Source organism: Strix uralensis, chromosome 20, assembly GCF_047716275.1.
Source record: "Strix uralensis isolate ZFMK-TIS-50842 chromosome 20, bStrUra1, whole genome shotgun sequence".
In the NCBI taxonomy this organism is placed as follows: domain Eukaryota; kingdom Metazoa; phylum Chordata; class Aves; order Strigiformes; family Strigidae; genus Strix; species Strix uralensis.
Genome location: NC_133991.1, coordinates 10,651,385 through 10,671,349, shown reverse-complemented (window position 1 = coordinate 10,671,349; position 19,965 = coordinate 10,651,385). Strand labels below are relative to the sequence as shown.

At 39.1% G+C, this 19,965-nt stretch overlaps 1 protein-coding gene across 5 annotated transcripts; it reads right to left on the bottom strand.

The window, feature by feature from the left end:
- Positions 1-196: 196 nt before the first annotated feature.
- On the bottom strand, positions 197-19,899 carry INTS2 (integrator complex subunit 2). 5 transcript variants are annotated; one of them, XM_074890282.1, is made up of 24 exons: positions 19,562-19,899; positions 18,996-19,134; positions 18,177-18,279; positions 17,831-17,944; positions 17,000-17,130; positions 16,731-16,904; positions 15,979-16,205; positions 15,048-15,173; positions 14,403-14,474; positions 14,194-14,308; positions 13,467-13,535; positions 12,892-13,026; positions 12,235-12,411; positions 11,408-11,591; positions 10,302-10,406; positions 9,679-9,843; positions 9,289-9,490; positions 8,624-8,749; positions 6,935-7,124; positions 5,751-5,993; positions 4,621-4,728; positions 3,130-3,235; positions 2,775-2,951; positions 197-1,916 (listed from the first exon to the last, which is right to left on the bottom strand). In XM_074890282.1, exons 1-24 carry the CDS (start codon positions 19,852-19,854, stop codon positions 1,747-1,749), a joined length of 3,651 nt encoding a protein of 1,216 aa, XP_074746383.1. In that variant the 5' UTR covers positions 19,855-19,899; the 3' UTR covers positions 197-1,746. The 5 variants fall into 5 exon arrangements, with proteins under 5 accessions (XP_074746383.1, XP_074746387.1, XP_074746384.1 ...); XM_074890286.1 differs by having other exon boundaries at positions 5,829-5,993; XM_074890283.1 differs by having other exon boundaries at positions 11,414-11,591.
- Between the last annotated feature and the right edge of the window lie 66 nt (positions 19,900-19,965).

Below are 19,965 nucleotides of genomic sequence, written 5' to 3'. Positions count from 1 at the left end.
GCTAGGCAACCGCGTGTTTCCCGTAGGGGAATTGTATTGCAAAATAGTTTTAGGAAGTGGCTTTTAAATATTGACTCGAACGAGAGGCCTCGGTCCTTCTGTTCCCGTGTTCTGTGTGCCCCGGGGAGCTGCCCTCGGGTTACACTGGGCACGAATCCGGCAAATTTACCATCAAAACAAGCAACTCCCTTTGAAATTAAGTCATACGCTAGGGTTTTTTTATTTAAATACCACTATGGCATATAAAATGACACTTAGAACAGAAGAGAAAAAAAAAATACATACATTTAGATTATTTACATACTTTACATCGAGATGACAAAAATATGCTTGGTAGCCAGCTGGTGTTATGGGCTGGTGACAGCACGCTGGGAATCCCAGAACGCAAACCCAAGTGTGTGTGGCAATTCTGTATCAGCCTTCCTAAACCACTGTCCAACATGGGCAGAAGACAAGCTGTGCAAGGTTTTCCCAAGGCCACAGTAAAGAATCAGACCATTAATTTCTGGAATATAAACTGGTTTTAACTGAAAAATATTTTACTTATTTAAGGACCCTGGATGCTGTCATTTAAGAAAAAAGTAAGTGCTAGATTGACAAGTGTAGCAATTCAGGTGTGTAGAAGCACTACATTCACTTCTGGCACAACAGCCAAACGTTAATTTTCTTTCTCTGCCACAGAAGCATGTGCTGCCTCATGTAAGAGGTTGTGCAACCTTCAAGAAACTCCCAAATATTGCACCACACACTCCCTTCTGCAATGCCACAGAACACAGCTGTCGAGGCTAAATCCTGCAGCTTTTGTGGAGGAACAACCAACCAACTTCATGCGTGAAGCACAAAGGATTCAGTCTTCTTGTCCACTGAGCTGCATGTAACCGCCTTGGCATGGCAGAAATCTGTCATTCCTGCTTCCATTATAGGCAAATTTAGCTTCACAGTCACCCTCAACACTAACTTCTTTTTTTAAGCTTATCCTGATGACAACTTAAGATACCTTTGCACTTATTTCCTGAAGCCTTTCTCATCTCTTTTAAACTAAGTAATGTTAAAAAATACTAAACCATCCGAGCTGCATGAAAAATACATATTCTTTAAAAATCATTTACACAGCTCATTTTGTAGTATATTTTTTTTAAAGAAACTTTTGATCAGTTTCAAACTTTTACAGAAGGCTGGTTGATCCTTAAATGAAGTTCCTGATCTCATGAACTGAAATTTTGACCAATAGTTTGAAAGACAAAAAAAGGTTAAAGCATTTTCTTAGCACTCAATGTGATGGTGCAAGTTACTTACACCACTTTTTCAAGTCTTCCTTGGAGTATTTTATTCCATCTTGCTCTGTAAGGCTCTGGAACCACAGTTCATTTAACTTAAGCAAAGCACTCCAATCCCAAATTTTTCTTACCCATCATTTTGCTGTTTGCTCAACAAATTAAGTACTCACTTTTCACAGTGTTAAAAACCCTTTTGGGTGTGTTGCTGTATCACTTCAGAAACTGAGCAAGCCTGAAAATCATGCTCAGTTTTACTGAAACTACTTACTGGCCCAAACAGCCTCAAAAGCTTTCACTGGAAGCATCGTAAACCTCTTTAAAGAATTCTTTTCAGCCATAACTGAATTGAATGAATGAAGAACATGGACCTCTTGTGCTCCAGTTCCTCAGTCCACTTTCGCAGCTTTCTCCAAATTCAGGCACCACAGACCGTGGGACTAGCTACAGTACAATTTCATTTGCGTTCTTCCTAAACTCCACTTACACTCATGTTAATTATTTCAATGATAGTATTTTCAACACACTGGCATAACCGAACATCAGGGTCCATGCTTGCAATGTCCCTTGAATAACTTTTGTTAGATGAATCTTTACAAAGTCCTGACACTTCATGTGGTTTGTCCTTTAGCTGCTGGAGACCTAGAAAAATAAGTAGAAGAAGCAAAGTACATCTAAATAAATAATTATTTTTTTTTAAATGGTTATATTACATCCATAACACAAACATGTATGCTGTGAAATTACAAATTTAAGCCATCGCTATTTCATGCACCAGGCTTAACTCCACAGATTATTTCTAGAGAAACTACATTTCTTTTTCATTTCCTTATGTCTGAGTCCTTTGGGGTTTTTTATATTCCCTCTTACTTCTTTTAAAGTAAATATTCTAGCATCAGGGACCCTTGTATCGCATGAAGAGAGCATTTGTCTTTACACAAAAAGAAAAAAAGAGACAAAAACATGCTCAAGATCAGCTGATATACTTAAACGGTTCATCTGTGTTCACACAATCACTGTATCTTTATCCAACCATGCTACATCATGTGTAAGACTTCAGGTAGCTCGTTTGACTTTGCGTTTCCAACAGATTAGGAAAATTTGTATGGCCATTAAGCCTCAGCTGAGGGGTTGAAATGTCCTTGTGTTCTCAAAAGCCAATGGCCTTTGCTCACATCTTTAATCTTTAGACTACAATGGCAAACTCTATGCACAACACTTGCATGCAGGGATCCATCTTAAAACGATACAAGCAGGGAAATAAAACAGAAGGCAGGCAGTACAAAGGTTAATAAAAGGAGTACTTTCAGCCCCTTCAGCCTCTAAACTCTCTCCTCCAATCCAGTAAATCCACCTATCCTCCTATTCCTTCTATATTTACAAGACAACAGCAGTAAACTTCATACTGCATTCCAACTACACCCAAACTTTTGAAACATTCACATAATTTCCTCCCTGGGACCATGACATTACTTTTGAAATACAAGGTATTTTACTTACGTGTGATAATTGGATCGAAGTCTCTTGTCTGTGTAGCAACATCAGAGGCACAAACTTGTCCTATTTGTATCAGCAGAGACATAATGTCCTCATATAAAGGAGGAAAGGCTTGGCAGAACGACACCAAACAAGGCAGAGTTGGCATAAAAAAAGCATAGCGCTTCGACTGGGTTAAAACTATCAAGGAAAAGGAAACGGTTAAATAAAAAGGAATTATTATAAAAATCCAGTCAAAAATCATTGTTACTTTTACAATTATAATTAACATAGTGGCATTTAGACAACACTGCACTCAACCTAGACAAATAATTCTAATTTACACAATAATGTATCTAGGGGTTGGTGGAGTGCTTACCCGTGAGTAGGGTTCCCATCACATTGATAGCTAAACGAGCCACGCTGAGAGATTTTGGTAGTGCATACTGGATACACAAAAATGAAAGTAACTGGATGGCAAATATCTGTTAAGTAGGTGAAAGGCAAAAGAGAAACAAGCCATAAAGTTACAGATTGCTTTGAACTTTCTGTCCAAAGCTCTTCACATAACTTATGAGTTAGTAAATATTCTCTATTTTACCAATGAGGAAATTAAAGACAGAGAAGCCTTAATAATAGTTATTCTAATTTTTTTCTGTTGACATTAAGAAAAAAACCTCACACATACTTAACACAAATCAAAGTACCAGCATTAGTGTTTCAGAATTCCCCCCCCCCCCCCCCCCCCCGACACGATTTGTTCTGACATTAACGATGAGCAACAAAGCAACACATAATTTACAATATAACCCTGGTAACAGCTGTTTAAGGTCCGATGTGTTCTACTTTTAACTTTAGTTGAGTGTCCTCTCATCAGCAGTAATTTAATATTTGAGAAGGGATTAAATAAGAACAACTACAAAGTTGGCTTGATATAGAAAACAAAAGAATCTTTAGCCCAACAAGTTTCAGTTACCTACAACTAGCCCAATATGTAATCTCCCCTTGTCACAGTATACTAAATCAGGGTCTACAAATTGCTTTAGAAAGTAATAATAAACGATTAATTGACATTGTTTTCCATAATCATCGTGAGAAGACCTTCAAAAATATCAGTGAAACATTTAAAAATCAAACTCCTGACTCCCTCTTTGCTGAGCTTGCAGCGAGGAAAAACCACCACTTTCAGACTGAAACAGCAGAACTCTGAGGAAAGCCGTGCGTGTCATTCGAGCAGTTAGACCAGGGAAAGAATCGGTAAGACAACTGGCGAAGGAGAAATTTAAATTGATTTAGAAATATATGTCTTATAGGCTTGTCCCAAGCCTTCTTCAAGAAACAGTAGTAATACTCCCTCGAAAAAGACTTAGTAGTCAAGCTTTTCATGAGAATGAATAAAATTTTATTCTTACGGCTGCTTCATCTGTTCTACAGAATTATCTTTGCAAAAAAGGTTTTCAGAATTTAAATCTTCATAGAAGTCCCTGAAGCTATAAAGTATCCTGCAGATAAAAACTTAAGCAGTCAAAACTTTTGCCAACTGATTTAAACTCAACAAAAACAATGAATTAAAGTCATTGCTGAAAAAGTGTTTTTATTCATGTTCTTGAAGGCAATATTGGAACTCATGAGTACTTCCTGAACAAGTGTACAGAGATATGCGAGAGGAGCTGTCACAATCCCTGTCTGAAGGGGATTTAAAGGCCAGGACTTTAATTTAAGGTAAAAGTGCCTCAGATACTATCTTAATATCCTACGCAAGTTAGAACAGGGACTTTTTTTAGTGATGCTTTTGTTTTCTCCCCTTAACCAATACTTCATCAGGGTTAACTACTCACAGTGATTCTCAAACTAGATGACTGTACAGTACCTGTTTTTCAAGTTCAGGCTGGGCAATGAGCTCCGGTATAAAATCCAGACAGATGTGCATTGATGGAATCCCCGCCACTGTCAGTGCTAGAAGCTCACATGGATAACCCTGTGTGATAAAGAAAACAGATATGTCAAAGGTGTTTTAAAAATTCTGCTTCAATTAAGATTTAAAAATAGATTTGCGTTAATGCTTTTTTCAAAACTAATATACTTGCAAATCTCTTTTGTTCAGAATTATAAGCAACAGACCTGTATCCCAAGGCAACAACAAGGCAGGCTGGGTGACAAACCCAGGGTGTGAATCAGTTCTTTATCCTCAATACTCAACGTATTCTTTGCATACACCCGCCCCCCTCTCTGCTCCTTAAACTGAACCAGGCTGCAGTGACCCTTCCTTTCTCTGTCTTTCCGCTGTGTTCCAAACTTCACCATAGGCCCCAACTTGCTTAATTCACAACTGCACCATTATGACTTTTTTAGCACTTAATCAGTTCCAGGTCAAGGCAAATTAACTCCTTTTGAAGAGACTGCCATCTGGCAATGAGCAATTTAACACGCACTAAAGCCACATTTATATTAAAAAATGTACTAATCTTTCCCCTCTTCTTTTTTTGAAGGTGTACAGCTGCTTTGGCAGGGGCAACCTTTCTCCTTCCACTCTAAAGAGATAATCTGTGCCTTAACAAAAAGGAAAGATAAGAAGATGTTTACATTTGAAGCCAAATTACAGTTTTGAATAATGGGTATATGAATTTAAAAACATGGCCAGAAAAAAGTAACTCACGAAAGATGTGGAACAAGTAATTATAAGATGATTAGGCCAGTTTTCCCTGGCCTAGAATGGACAAACTGTTTGGGTATAAAAAAGGGCAGAGGCACAAACAAAGCATGTGTTTAATGATGAGGAACAGGCATAGTTTAGGTGCTCCCTTCTCAGCTACAGCACACAGTTCAGGCACTGAAATATGGAGGAAATGTAGGTACTACAAGCTGGCAAGAGAAGCAGAAAAGTGGGCCATTACAATTTCTCAGGAACACAACAACAGCGTTCAACATCCTTTGACCACTTCATTTGGCTCTTTCTTAACCAGAGGAACCATGAAAGAACTAAAACAGTGCAAAGCAGACCTGGAAATGAACTAGTTTGACTATGTTGGGATCAGCTATATACATCTGATGCAGTAGACAGCAGATCAGACACTGGACCTCTCGAAGATTACACAGCAAGCTATCTTCTTCTTCTAGTTCAGGACTCTTAGGGCCTGTGGTATTATGAACACTCTTCAGCAAACTGTGGGTATTACTGCTCTGGGTTTTCTCTTCTTCTGTAGGTAAGCAGATCTCTAGAAGAATCTGCACAGCAGCACTGTCCTGTGAAGAAAATAAGCAACAGAATAGGGTAAAAAACCCCAATGAAATCAAAGAAATCAAAGTAATGACAATTTAAGAAATGGAAGACTGTAAGGTGGCTAGAATTTCTAGCTATAGGGTTTTTTTATAGAGAATAAAATCAACTCTGTTCAAGACACACAAATTCTGTAGAACATGAATAAAAAAGCCCCAACACTTTATCTGAATCAAGACTCAAAGAAAAAAAGCTTAAATCCAACAGAAGATCATAATCACAGATCAAAAGAGTAAATTCAGCAGAATCCTGTATTGTTTCAAAATAAATATCCAAAGGTCCCTTAAAGCATCACGATCAAACAAAATATGCACATGGTCATGTAATTCACGTATTCAAGGGAGACTACACTACTCATTTAAATATAAAACCCCCTATTAACTCCAAAATCATGTTGTAATAGGGCTGATGTATGTGACATTCTTCTAGACAGAGGTAATAAGAGACTGTCTGCGAGAAAGGATTACTCAAGAATTCCCATAATGTCAAAACTAAGTAAGTTAACCATTCTTCAGCCTCACACTTTACAATACTGGCTGCTTCTCTTAAATAACACAGTTCAAATGATCATGCATAGGTCTGTCACATTTATTCATGTTTTACTGCTCCAAAACTAAGTACAGAAAGAGCCTCTGGATAACACAAACAATGAGGCAAAAGGGCTGGTAAGCAAAACTCTTCTGTTCTACCAGAAAAAAACACTATCAGAGCAGTTAACCAACACAATGCTTCAGACTAGAAAACAGAAGACTGAAAATACTTAACAAGAGGCTGTTTTCTTTTTCATGGTAACATAAGTCGGTAAAAAAAGAAGTTAAAACATCTCCTTTTTAATTTCCTGTTTCTGTATTTCTGTTTTATCACTGTCTTTCCTCACATCACTTAATATCCATTTCTTCCCCCTTACCTGAGCAGCAAGCAACGCATTTTTTAATTCTTCCCTTGTGACTTCTGGGGCCTCTGGACCCATTGTGTTGTTTTGGGATGGCCTAATGTCCTGCTCTGCCGTTTCTTTTAGGTGAGAATTGAGGTAAGCTTTTGAAGCAAGAAGATAGCCGTTCAACATGTGCAAAGTTATATCCATCAGAGGAGGACTCCTGATATGGGAAGACATGATAAAATAAAGGCATTTCAGTAGGCAGAACAGTAAGACAGCAATAATATGAACAAAGTAAAAGCACTCCTCAAAGGTTCCTTTGGTTGTAGTCTGGTTCATACTAAAGGTGTTTTCCCTCACACGGCAAAATACTACAGGTCACAATCCCTTCTGCTGCCCTGCCATTCAGTCCTACTTCTCCCATGCACACACATGTATGCAGACACTACAAAACCAAGGAACTGCAGAAGAGACTAATTTCTGATCAAGAGAGGAAACCCAAAAAGTGTTGGCTGTACATGAAGTAAGGAGAAAATAATTATCTGAATGATGGGGAGAAACAAGGCAGACAAGCTCTGAACTGCTTCCACAATACTAAGATGGTAGTTTTCAAATCACATTGCATTATAAATCTCCCTAACAGCTTTAGAAACGTAGGAGTTTCAATTTGCATCCAGGGCTGAAGGGACATACATTTAAATATTTCACCTACGGGTTGGGGATTAAAGATGTCATCAATGGAAACTTGCTAAAAGGCAAGGGGGGACAGATGCATACAAATAAGAACACAAAGAACAAATCAAGTTGACTATTAGCCATTTATTATGAACAAAAGGATAATAAAAAAGGGGAAAAATAAATCGCAGCTGACAGAAAACGTGAAAAAGAATACACAAGGAATAAAGCTGGGGGCTAAAGTACATTTAAAATGATTAACTATCTTTTTAGAATAACAGATGCAATTTTCTTCATTACTATGAAAAAGCAAAGTTATAATTTACAAATTCTGACTTCTTGTTTGCATTATTTCCTATTCTCCTTAAAAGCTGGTTTGTTGCTATCGATTATGATCATTTTCACTACTTAAATTCTCAGCTTATTCTTCTGCATCAGAGCCATAAAGCAGTATTACACATCCTCCTCTGTCATCACTGACATCTAGAGGAACTAATTTCTAAGTACTACTAAAAGATTTTCTTGGGAAATTAAGCAAATCTTTGTCATATCCATCAAGCACCCACTGGCAGAAATTGTTACGCAGAAAGATGGAATACCTACAGGCCCATGAGGGATGGCAAAAGACAGCATGCAGTGAAGGGTGTTACAGCTACAACCTCAACCACCACCACCACCATGTGGCAGCAGCCATTTTAAGCACTCTGCTGCAGCCTCTACTTAGAACAAATTCATACACGCAAATCTAAAATGGATGACTTATGTACAAATCCCAGTTTCTGAAACAGAACTGGGTGTGAAGTTGTCCAACAAGACACTCAGCTGGCCAGTATGACATGCTGAAACAGCATGCACGGCTGGCTCAGTCCTCAGACCAAGAAGCTTAATACAAAAAAGATGGAACTTACAAGCTCTTATGATTAGTTTGAAAATATGTTCTGAAGTACTGAAAGCTTTTAGAAGTTTTCTGAGTCACCTTTACGTTTAGCATATATCAATGTAAGTACCACAGAACACAAAACACTAAAGCAGGGAGATGCTTACCTATGAACTCTCTGATCGCATCTTAGTACAATCAAAGGATCAATCATCAGGTCGTTCTGAGTGTATTTCTGCTGTCGGACTATTTTTACTGAAGGCTGTAGAGCATTAACAGTCATCACCCACAACCTAAAATGAGATTATTTTTTATTATTTTTTAATAGATAGTCTGTATGAGAAAAGGGACCACATAGGCATCTGGACGCTCACTTATCTCAGCTGTATTTTTCTAAGCCTCTCAAGGCACAAACCCCCCATATTTCATTTGCACCCCTTGAAGTTAACCACAATAGTTAACTTACATTCACCAGAATTACAGCAACCAAACTGTTTTCACTGCAATAGAGCATCCACTTCCTCAGAAAAGGCATGGTCTTACCGAAGCAATTTTGTGTTTTGTCAGTGATTTGTCATGAACAACATACGCTATAAAACCTGAATTTTAAGCAAACTGGTGACTTCCTTTCCCCTGAGAATAACAAGTACCTTCTGTTTTAAATGCAAAGGTTAAAAATTTCAACAAAGCAAAAAGGAATGCAACTGCAACATATTCTATTCAGTTAACAACCTCCAGTTTCCCAGGCAAAGGCACCATGTCATTAGTTTTGAAAGAGAAAGCGGCATTCCACCTATCTGCAACAACAAATTAAACAGTATTCTGAGCCTACCTTCTTGGCATCACAGTGTTAAGAACCATCCAAAGTTTATTGACAGTCTGAAGAATCCTCCGAGGGACTCCAGCATTCAGCAAGCAATTCATATTCGATGTCAATACTTCTGCATATGGGATCAATTCACCAGCTGAGAGAAGTGTTAAATGTTCTAAGATCTGCATCAGCTGGGTATGATTTCCAGGCAGCATGGAAAATGCTATAAAATAAAGACAATGGGATCTTGGTAAAACTGGACTGCTGACATTTTTTCTGACTTGGCAGCAAAACATTTTCATTAGACAAATGCAGTATGATCAAATGAATTAAAGGGCTGCACACTTCCAAATCCACTCTATCCCAACCAATTTGGAAAGAACTCTGCTTACTTCACACGAAGTAATTTACCTTCCTGGAGCTGTTTGGGAGAGTGATTCTTCGCAATGTTTGTCAGAAGCATCCTCCTCAGTAAGGCATCAGTGCCCGTGATCTGTTCCTCACAGATCCAGTCTTCCACAATGCAGAGGTGTGGATAGTTAGTTGCAAGAAGGCGTAACAGTGCAGAATGCAAGCCTTTAGGGGTATTAAGAAAGTATGCATCTTAGATTTAAGCAGTTACATCTTTCGCCTGAACGTATTTGTGCCTATCATTTCAACAACAGACCTTAACTGAATCACCCCCAAGAAGTTCAGTGAGCTTGCATGTTCCTAGCCTGATATTCTAACTCCAACAGAAAGGAAAAGTTACCTTTTGGAAAGGTGGGAGGACCCTGTAGTAACTCTTAAACTCAGTCTGGAATAATTAGAAATCCTCCTGCAATTCCTACTCTGAAACCTACCCTAGCAAAGAACTGCCTTCCTCAAACTTTCACTATTACTCTTCAAACATATCTGTAATCTCACTAATTACTACTGCCAGATTTTAAAAGAAAGAGAAAGGAAGGCACACTACGAAACAGATGATAGCCACAGAGCTGGAAACACATTTAGCTTTCCTTCTTCATGCATTAGACTTTCACACACTGATATACCTCCCAGTTCCTGCTGCAGCCCTTGTGCCTGTCGGATGAGGTACTTGATGGGAATCTGATCCATTAATGCTGAAGAGTAAGACTTGGGTTTTTTCTGCATGGCAGCTATAAGGGAACAGGACAAGAAACCACGAATAACAAGTTACAGTTATAAAAAAATTATTTCCCCAACTGAATGAATACAGAAAATGTAAACCATTGTCTCTATGTTATCGAGGTAAAATAGAGAAAAACCCAAATAACACACCTCATTCCTATTAAAGTATTAAATTAAGCTCTTCAGGAAACCATTTCTGTGAACATTTCCATGTAAAGATTTTCCTGGCATGTAGATTTGTACACAAGATCTCCATAGTATCTTTGATAAATCCAACTGATTTTGAGATCATAGCTCAAATCTGCACTTTCTTTATTCAAGGTTTTTTATTTTTAAAGAAGACAGAAGTTGGTACAGGGAATTCAAACTGTTGGCACATACAACACCCTGTAGTGAGGTGGAAGTTATAAATGCAGGAAGAACTGTAATTGATTTTATTTCACTCTTTCTTGAATAGCATGAAGAAAATAGCACTGATGAATGCTGAAGTTTTGCACCCTAAAAAGGGCAGGTAAAAGCACCCACCAGATATAAACACTGTGTTTTCACTGGAATTCAACTCTGTTAATAAACTACGTAACATTCTTCTAGAATTGATTTAAAGTCTCAGTTTCAAAGGTAAAAAGGGATTATTCAGTATTGTCAACCATATAATTGCAAACCCAAAGAAATGTGTGTGCAAGTTTGATGACACATGAATAAATGAAGATCTGAAGTAATTAAGAAGTCTTTGTTAATTGTTGCTCTTTTTATTAGATGGTTATAAACATTTCTGGTAACTTTTTGGCTAGTTTGGACCTTTTTTCATCTGGAAAACAAATTACTCAACTACACCGTTTTAGCAGAAACTTCATCTCCTGAATTTCTACAGTGATGCTGTATTTATTACGACAATCTAAACTTTTTATGCTGTGCTTGAATCTGACAGCAACATGAATTCTGGTTATTGCAAGAATTCCTCTCTTTGCACCTAATTTTCAGGGAATCTGTCTTCCACTGATGCACTCACATGTACCTAGTGTCTTTGTGTTTGCCAGAAGTGCTTCTTCATACGACAGGACATAGTAGAGGACAAGCAATTGTGTTGTGATGCTGTACCGTTGAGTGAGACGAGTATTTTCTCCCTGTACATAAAACCACATACAAAGGTCATGTTGCATTCCTGATTCTTGAGAACAAAAATTTGGATTTACCTGCAAATACGAAGAAAAATAAGGCAGTAAGCCTTGTACAAAAATATCAAGCCATATGAGGTCCAAACTGAAAGCTGCAGGGGACCTTTTCTTTCTTTTTTTTTTTTTTTTTAATGAGCTTTGAACATAAAATGGATTTTTGGTATCTTGGGGCACTAATAAGGAGTAATCCCAGGATTCCAACGCAAGACAATGCTTGCCACTCATTCTACATGTGTCCAAGTGACTATTTTCATAATTCTATCAAAATGAAAATGCTTCTTTCAAAACCAGCTAGACTGCTTCAGTTAAACAGTATTTTTATCTAACAAGACCAAGTCAGTAACAAAAAGTATACAAATCCTGTGTAAACACCTCCACTTTTAAATCCATGAAGTGCTTTTCTTTGCATTTTTAACAGCGTGAGTTGGTGAGTTCCCAAGGAAAAGGGCAAAACAGGGACAAATAGCAATCTTCCTAAAAATCTGAGTAGCACTAACAAGTTTCACTTCAAAATACATGACTATCACTACAGTAGGACGCAGTTTACTCTACAGGTATTAAAGACAAAAAGTGAGACAACTTACAGAATCTGTTTTGTATATATACAAAATACTAAACCACGTGTTTGCATTAAAGTACATGAAAGAAGCAAATTATTTACCCCAGAGAGTCCTTGAAAAACATTCAGTATCTCCTGTTCCGTGACAGGCTGATTTGTGGCCTCTGGGTTGGATTTAGATGCAGGAGTAAGGATAGAGTTAATGTAGACATCAATAAGAGGAAGCAACTGAGGATGGAGTGGAGTGGTCGTTTCACAGAGCTGCCGATAGATCCAGTCCTAGAAAAAAACATGCCATTACATCTTCAGTTTCAGAGCTGAGGGCAACTTTTCTTGTCTGCAAGCACATCCCCTTTTAACTGGTTACAAAAAAAAAAGGAACTGATGAGGCTTTGACTTTGGAAAGTGTAATACCAGTTTGGAGTTGGGCCTGGTCATAAACTGTGTATCCTGGACCCTGCTCTGTATAGACCCACCAATAAAACTTGTCCTGGCTGGAAATATCATTCCAACTACCATTTTATTAAGCTCAAACAGGGGGAGAGAGAGAACTTGCTCATTATTTTTAACTTCACTAAATTGTGGGTTTTGGATTACAGAGCTAAAACTGAGTACCCTAACTTAATACACAGTTCCTTCTTAAATCACATGGTTAGGCTGTAAGATTCATCAAGAATTCTGTTCCTAAACAAAAAAAAACAGCCTGCAAAACCTAGTCAACATTCAAAATGATGAACAGAAATAAAATGAAGGTCATACCTTAATGGATACTTTGTGCTTGGTGAATGATCGACTTTTTAAAAGCTGGTAAATGCAGTGAATAGGTAAAAACCCAGTAATGTTGGCACTGAGATTGCCTGTAACAGGCACGCGAACTGCGTGGGCCGTAACAACCTAAAGGAAAGTTATCATTAACAAGAAAAATACCACAAATATTCAACTTATCACAATGCATAAGCACAAGGTGACAAAGTCGCACAAGCTACATTCTTTCTGGCAGTTATTTGGTTTTGTTTGGATGGAAGCTGAAGAACATTTTTATGTAGTTTAATACAGTATGTGTGAAACTGTAGCACACGTATGTTTGTGAAGATTTCTTGCTACTGCAGAAAATAATTTCATACTGGACAATTTTTCTCCTTTGCTTCCCCATTATTTAACAAAGTCAAGTGCTCAAAAAGCATAATCAGAGCAGAGTACAAAAAGAAAGAGTCAAGGCTCTTCAGTATCAGCAGGGCTTGAATTCTTGTAGGTCAAACTGAAGCAATTACAGAAGAAAGAAGAAAAAAAAAAAAAAAAGGAGGAAAAAACCCCCAAACCTAGGCTTAAAATACCTGCTCGGTGAAAATCTCCTGTGTGAAGATTGTCTTCATTCTGCTGAGTGAGCTGGGTTTAATAACAATCTGAAACAAAGAACAAAGTACTTTTAATTTTAAGTTCTAGCTTTCTTATTCAAAGTACTGCAAATTTATTTTATAAACTGTTAATTTTTAACCTTTTTAAACTTGTCTTCACTGGGATACCAGGAAAACATTCACATCTATACTTCAAATGTAAAACAAAAATATTTTCAAATGTCACGAGTTCATCGCTCTACGTCTTCCTTATCCTACAAACTACCTACTTAGCTTTTACATTTGATGAGATACTGTTTCGTGATAGTAAACTGAAGACAAGTCTCCCTCAGTAATTTTCAGAAATTAATTATTACATATATAGATATTTTTTTCAACTATTTAAAAGAAAAACTTTGCAGCTCAGTTTGGAAAGTACTTCAATTAGTCTTCTAAAAAAGTTCATTTCTTGAAAATAATAATTTCAACAATTCAGCACTTGTTGAAGATACTTTTATCATAACGTATCAAGAGGTATGCAAAGTTTAATGTTTTTCTAGAGGAACTAATTTAGTTAGCTATCCCTTTTTTTACTTTATGTTTGCTTTAAGTATATTGGCAAAACCAAAGTTCTTGACATCAAAACTGAAGTAAATACAAGAACATAAATACAGAGTAAAAAGTTAATTTTAACAGAGGAATGCATGTGCTAGAAATTAGGATTTACCTTCATTCCCAAGGTGGAGCAGACCAAATCAATGATAGCACTGAGCTGATTACTATGGAAATACATGGCCACCAAGAGAAGCATCTCTCCAAAAGAAGCAGACACACCAGAAATGCTAACGATAACAAAAGGAAGAGTTAATTTCCAATTGGACATGAGTAAATGCGAGATTACTGGAATCATTAAAAACAAAAGAAGCCTGCTCTCACCTTTCAAAGTAAGCTTCTTCCTTTATCATCCAACTAAGCCACATTACCATGAGTTGCTCCTGTTCTGGGGTGCTGCACAAAGAAAATCCATAAAAGAGCCTTTTCCCAGGAAGTACTGCTAGTTTCACTAATGATTTCTAGCAGAAAAACCAGTATTTTAAAATCTTACACCAGGAGACTTATTGTCACTTTCGCCTTCGCATCAAACAGCTGATAAGCACCAATATTTAGCACGAACTTCAGTCCAACTGTCAGGCAATTTCCTGTCTTGAACCACACAGCAGAAAGCTACACCCATTAAACACCTATATGGCTACTCTTTTGAACAGGGTCTCTAAAGAATTTAGCCATAAAGATGTTCAATGGAAAAGTGAACTAGTAAGGCCAACTTTAACCCTCAAAACCCATTCCAAACTAAGCTAATGCCGATGCTCCCCTCTCAGAAGATTTGCTATAAACAAGAGGGACAGCAGAGTGGAATTATCAATTTACTCACCATAGTGCGAGACAAATTCCTTCAACCAACATATGGAGATTTGTGTAGAGAATTAGGAAAGAAAAACTGTGCAGCTCAAGGGAGGTCACTGCCTTAATGGTGCTAAAACAGTAACGTCTTTACAAAGCTCCTCCTTTATTGAGAGGTACCTGACAAGAGTGGAGAAGGCCAGAAGCATACAAAAGGAAAGAGATACAAAGCGAACACCAGCTGGAGTTGCGGGAGGCCGGCTGGTCATCAGCTGCAGTAGCTGCTCAGCTTCTTCATCAGTTGGCCTAAACAGGACAGGAAAAGAACAAAACCCACGCTGTTCATTTAAAAGTGAAGAGATTTCTAATCTCGTCACAACGGTTAAAGTTTAAATTTTCCCTGTTATTTAACCTGTTTATCAAGTTGCCATCAATAAATGAGCATCAAGATTAACCAGTAATTCTCTTTGAACTTAAAAGACATAAAAAATCTCTGTTCAGAGATAACAACCATGAGAAAACTTCCCCAGGATACAACCTTGCCTATTAGTACAAAATACCCAGATTAAAACTAACAATGCATGAAGATGTTACATTAGCATTCTCTAAAGGAGAGCAACAGAAATTCTAAATTCATGTCATGTATGTCGCTAGAGCTTTCACCTGCTTTCTCTTCTACACACTGCTCCAACCACCTAGGCCTAGACTTCTTTTAACAAGTCAGTAGAACTGATTTTGCAGCATTAAAGAAAGCACCACACTTCTTGCATTATTTCAGATTTTAAAAAATCAGCAAAGTTGATAAACAGATCTTTACCATTAGAATGGATAAACTTTTCTGCTGAGAATAGTATCAAAAACCATACTGTCTCCTCAGCACTACATAATATTTGCTTTCTACACTATAAAGATAAGAAACTTCCATCAACGGGCAACTCAGCACGTGAGAAGGGTCTCCCCCAGTACTGAAGTTGGCAAGTCCTGCCAACACTGTTCCAAGGACTCAATGGCACTAAGAGACAGCTCATGTTAAAAGTGCCCAGAGCTCTCAAGCTCTCTTTAAATGGACAGACAATGAATAAAAAACACAGAGAATTAAAACATTCATTACTTCAGCCCAGCAATTCCCATCAAAGCGCAATAGAGACGTAACAATGCGCTGGCTTTCACGACATGCTCTTCCTTCAGCCCTGAATACACGGACACATTTGGCTCCATATCAACATCTGCTTCTTCAACAATGTGTGTGCTGCGAACCGTGGGAAGGATTCCCATGAGCTCCAGGAGCAGCTGCCTCCTCATTTGCCAAAGCACAGAGCTGATATTATCTCTCTTTCTCTGTGTAAGCAGTTAAAAGATGAGAACAACAATGTAATATTCATCCCATCAAACAATGTATTACATAAGAGCTTCCAGAACGATGAAGTCAAGGAAAAAAAAAAGAAGGGGGGGAGAGGAAATCTTTTAAATTACAATTTGCAGTACCAGGGCAACAGGCAACACGTGATCATATTACAACAGCTTATTACATTAAAACACAAGCTTTAACTAACTGAACTAAGCAAGTCAAGATGCAACTTCTTGTTGTGAACACTGAGGATAAATGTATTTGTCAGGTGAATGTTATGAACTTACAATTCCCTGGTTTCCAGGAAATCTCTCAGAGGAACAACCAAATAGCTGCCTTCAGGGACACTATTTATAGACCTGATAGTCCCGTAAGAAGAGGTTGTATTGTAAAGGTTGCTCCAAGACACGTAACAGGATTTATATGCGCTCAGATAGGGGCGCCCACATCCAGAAGAGTTACAGCAAACTTTAGGAATATTTTTTTAAAAGCAGAATATTCAAAGACTTTCATACCTGTTGGCCATTTCGGATAAAAGTTCCAAACCAAGTTCGAACCTTTGCGTTTGTTCCAAGTAGCAAACCACTCACAAAGCACACCAGGTCACTCACTCCATCATCTGAAGATTCGTTTTTGGTGTGATCCAAGGTCAAAGCCACACCAAGACCTGGTAGATGACACTCTTCCACCTAGATAAAATGCTTAGGCTCAATCATTGTTGTTTTTAAAGCTCCTATAAGGATCAAGATTCTGATTCTCATGACAGACTAATGACAAGCCTTACCACCATGCCTCGGACCCTTAGAGCTTGGGAAGGGTTCATTTTACACAGGTGGCGAAGTGCTTCTGTTCTGCGACGGCCTCCAGCACTTTCCTCATCCTGCCGCTCACCGTTCTTAATCAAACCTCTACAGACTAAATATCCAACAGGAGCTGTAAGTAAATCTGCCCTTTCCAGCAGAAAGCCACGTAAACACAAACAAAGAAAGCCAAGCCATTCTGTTCAGGTCACTACGATTTATTAACTGGGCCACACAAACCTTGTCTGGGTGAGAACGCATGATCTGCACCATATAAACAGAATAAGAAAATGGTCTTTTTCCTCAGAGAAATTACAGGGTCATTACAGATTTACGTGTCATACAATTGCTACTTACACTCTATCTAATGTACCCTGTGCATCTGGCAGCCATGGAGACTGAAATCTCACTGCGAGGTAAGGGATGCCAAACAGGCACCCTCAGTAAAAATTTTTCACCTCATAATATGGCTCAGACTAAGGGACAAGAATGATTAAGCAAGGTTAGACCAGGTTCATAGTCCCGGTCTATTCACTGCCTGAGTCAGCCTTTGTAACGGGGACCTACAGCTGAAAATCTGCGACATGCACACAGCGAGTCTATAAGCAGGCTGCAAAAAAGGGACTCGACACGATGAGAGTGGGAGTCCATCACCATCTCTAGGTATAAATGCAGTCAAATTATATTTCGTACGTCAAACGCTCTCCAGTTCAAATATTTATGACACGCGGTTTAGCCCAGAATTAACTATAGTGCTAGAAATCATTTCAAACCTTTAGAAAAAGTAAGCTGGACAAGAAGAAACTGTAACTCACCCTCATTAAAGCTATCAGGAACATTGGCCACCAGAAGGCAGAGGAACCAGGCTCCATTTTTAACATGCAAGAGAGCTTCAGCCACGTCAACTATCGGCAACAGTGATGGCAGCTCTGGATAAAAAAAGACTTTTAAGAGTCACAGTGTTTCTAGTAAAATCTTGCTTTTAATACACATTTAAATAACACGCTGAAATCAACGAATGGAAAATCAGTCTGTGACCCGTCCCCTCTTTCAAAGAGCTAGACAGCCTTGATTAATCTTAAATCACTCAAAATGGCTCCATAAGTTATTTTTTTACATTTGTAAAAAGGTAGAAGACACTATAAATACACAATACTACACCTGCTTGCAAAATGCAGAGAACATCTGCTGCCTCCTCCAGATAAACAGGACTCTCGAAGAGCTCAGAAGATTTGAGAAAAAACTCACCATTGGATTCCAACACCTACAAGACATCATTCATCATCACTGAACAGGTTTTATGAAGCAATTTGCCTAAACGGTCTTTTATGGCTTTAAATTCAGCAGATTGTAACACATGAAAAACTGCCAAAAATGTACAGCTATGAACACAGAACAGGCAAGAAAAGTGTTTAGAATAAGAAATATTTACTAGTAGAAGTACTTTGGTACAGCTGGTATCGTTGCTTCTTTCCAGAAGAAAAATAGCTCACTGACAATTCTAAAACCACAGTAAGTTTACACAAGGAAAATAAAATGCTGGGGAGGGGCGAAGATGCAGGGTAAGAGAAATATGGTTCCTAATATCACACTGCAGTAGGAGTAAAGAACTGGATGGAAAAAAGTCATAATTTCTTTTTCAAATATGATTTCTGCACCAATGCATCACAAAATCACATTATGCTTGAGGACAGCATATAACAGAACATACAGAGTCTGTATCATATCAGCAAAGATCACCCTTGTTTGTTCTGAGGAAGAAATAATTCCTCTAGGAACCACCGTTTGTAAGGAGTTTAATCACAAACCACCATTCAATCAGACTGAGATTTAAAGTCTTGGTGAAGCAGGTAAGAGCTGGAGAAGAGTCCTCACGCACAACAGCAGCACCAGAAACAGAACCAGACAGCGTATCAACCTACCCAGAGTGCATTTCCACTGATGGAAAACTCGCAAGCGTCCAGATAGGGAGAAATTTACCTTATTCATAATTGCTAGTAATTCGCTAAGTACGAGACGAAGCCGACGAGGTGAATCGCTGTGTTCAAATTCCAGTGTCAGCCCATGCTGAAGCTGCGACACCAAGATGCTTTCTCCGCTACCTCCTCCAAGCTTGTGCCTAACGGACAATTAAAAACAACAGCTATTAAGTGTTTCTGCAAACGCAGAAATTTTATCAAAAGGCGGCAGTACTTCTATAGGGATTTCTTCTATCGTGCTAATGATCAGAAAAGACTTGTAACTGTAATACATAGTAAATCTAATTCAGTAGATTATCAAAATGTCACTCTCAGACTGGGCAGCTCCCCACAAGTGCATCGCGCACCCCCAGTCACCGGGCAGCACAGGGAGAAAGAGATCCCCAGCACAGACAACTAACTCCTGGATGTTGCTCTGTCAGAAATCGGGGTTTTCGTAAGAGACTATCAAGGGACGTGAACACCAACGGCCAGGTCAGCCCGGCACTCCAACAGCAGCAACAAAGCAAGCCCCCGGAAAAGCCCCACAGCGGTTTTCACCACAGAAGCCGCCGTTCTCTGCGTTACCGGAGCTGCTGCTCCTTGCTGGCATCCTGCTCCAGGGCGTGGAAGTCCACAGAGAGCAAGGCCACGATGGAGTTGACCGCCTCCACGCCCGAGAGGAGCCGCAGGATGAGTTTCTTGTCCTGGGCCCAGCTCTGGCTCTGGTCGGCGGGGGCGCAGAGGGCCATGCGCACCAGGCAGGGCAGCAGCAGCCGCAGCTCGGGGTCGCTGAGCGCGGCCAGCCGCACCACGTCCACCTTCTGCATGGCCTCGAAAGCGTACGGGCTGACAAACTGGAGGCCGGAGCACTCCGCCATGGCGGCCCCGTCTCACGGCGGCGGCTCCCCGTGCCCCCCCTCTTCCGGCGCCCCCCGAGCGCGTCAGGGCGGAGGCGCGCGGGAAGTGACGTCATGGCCGCGCGCCGCCGT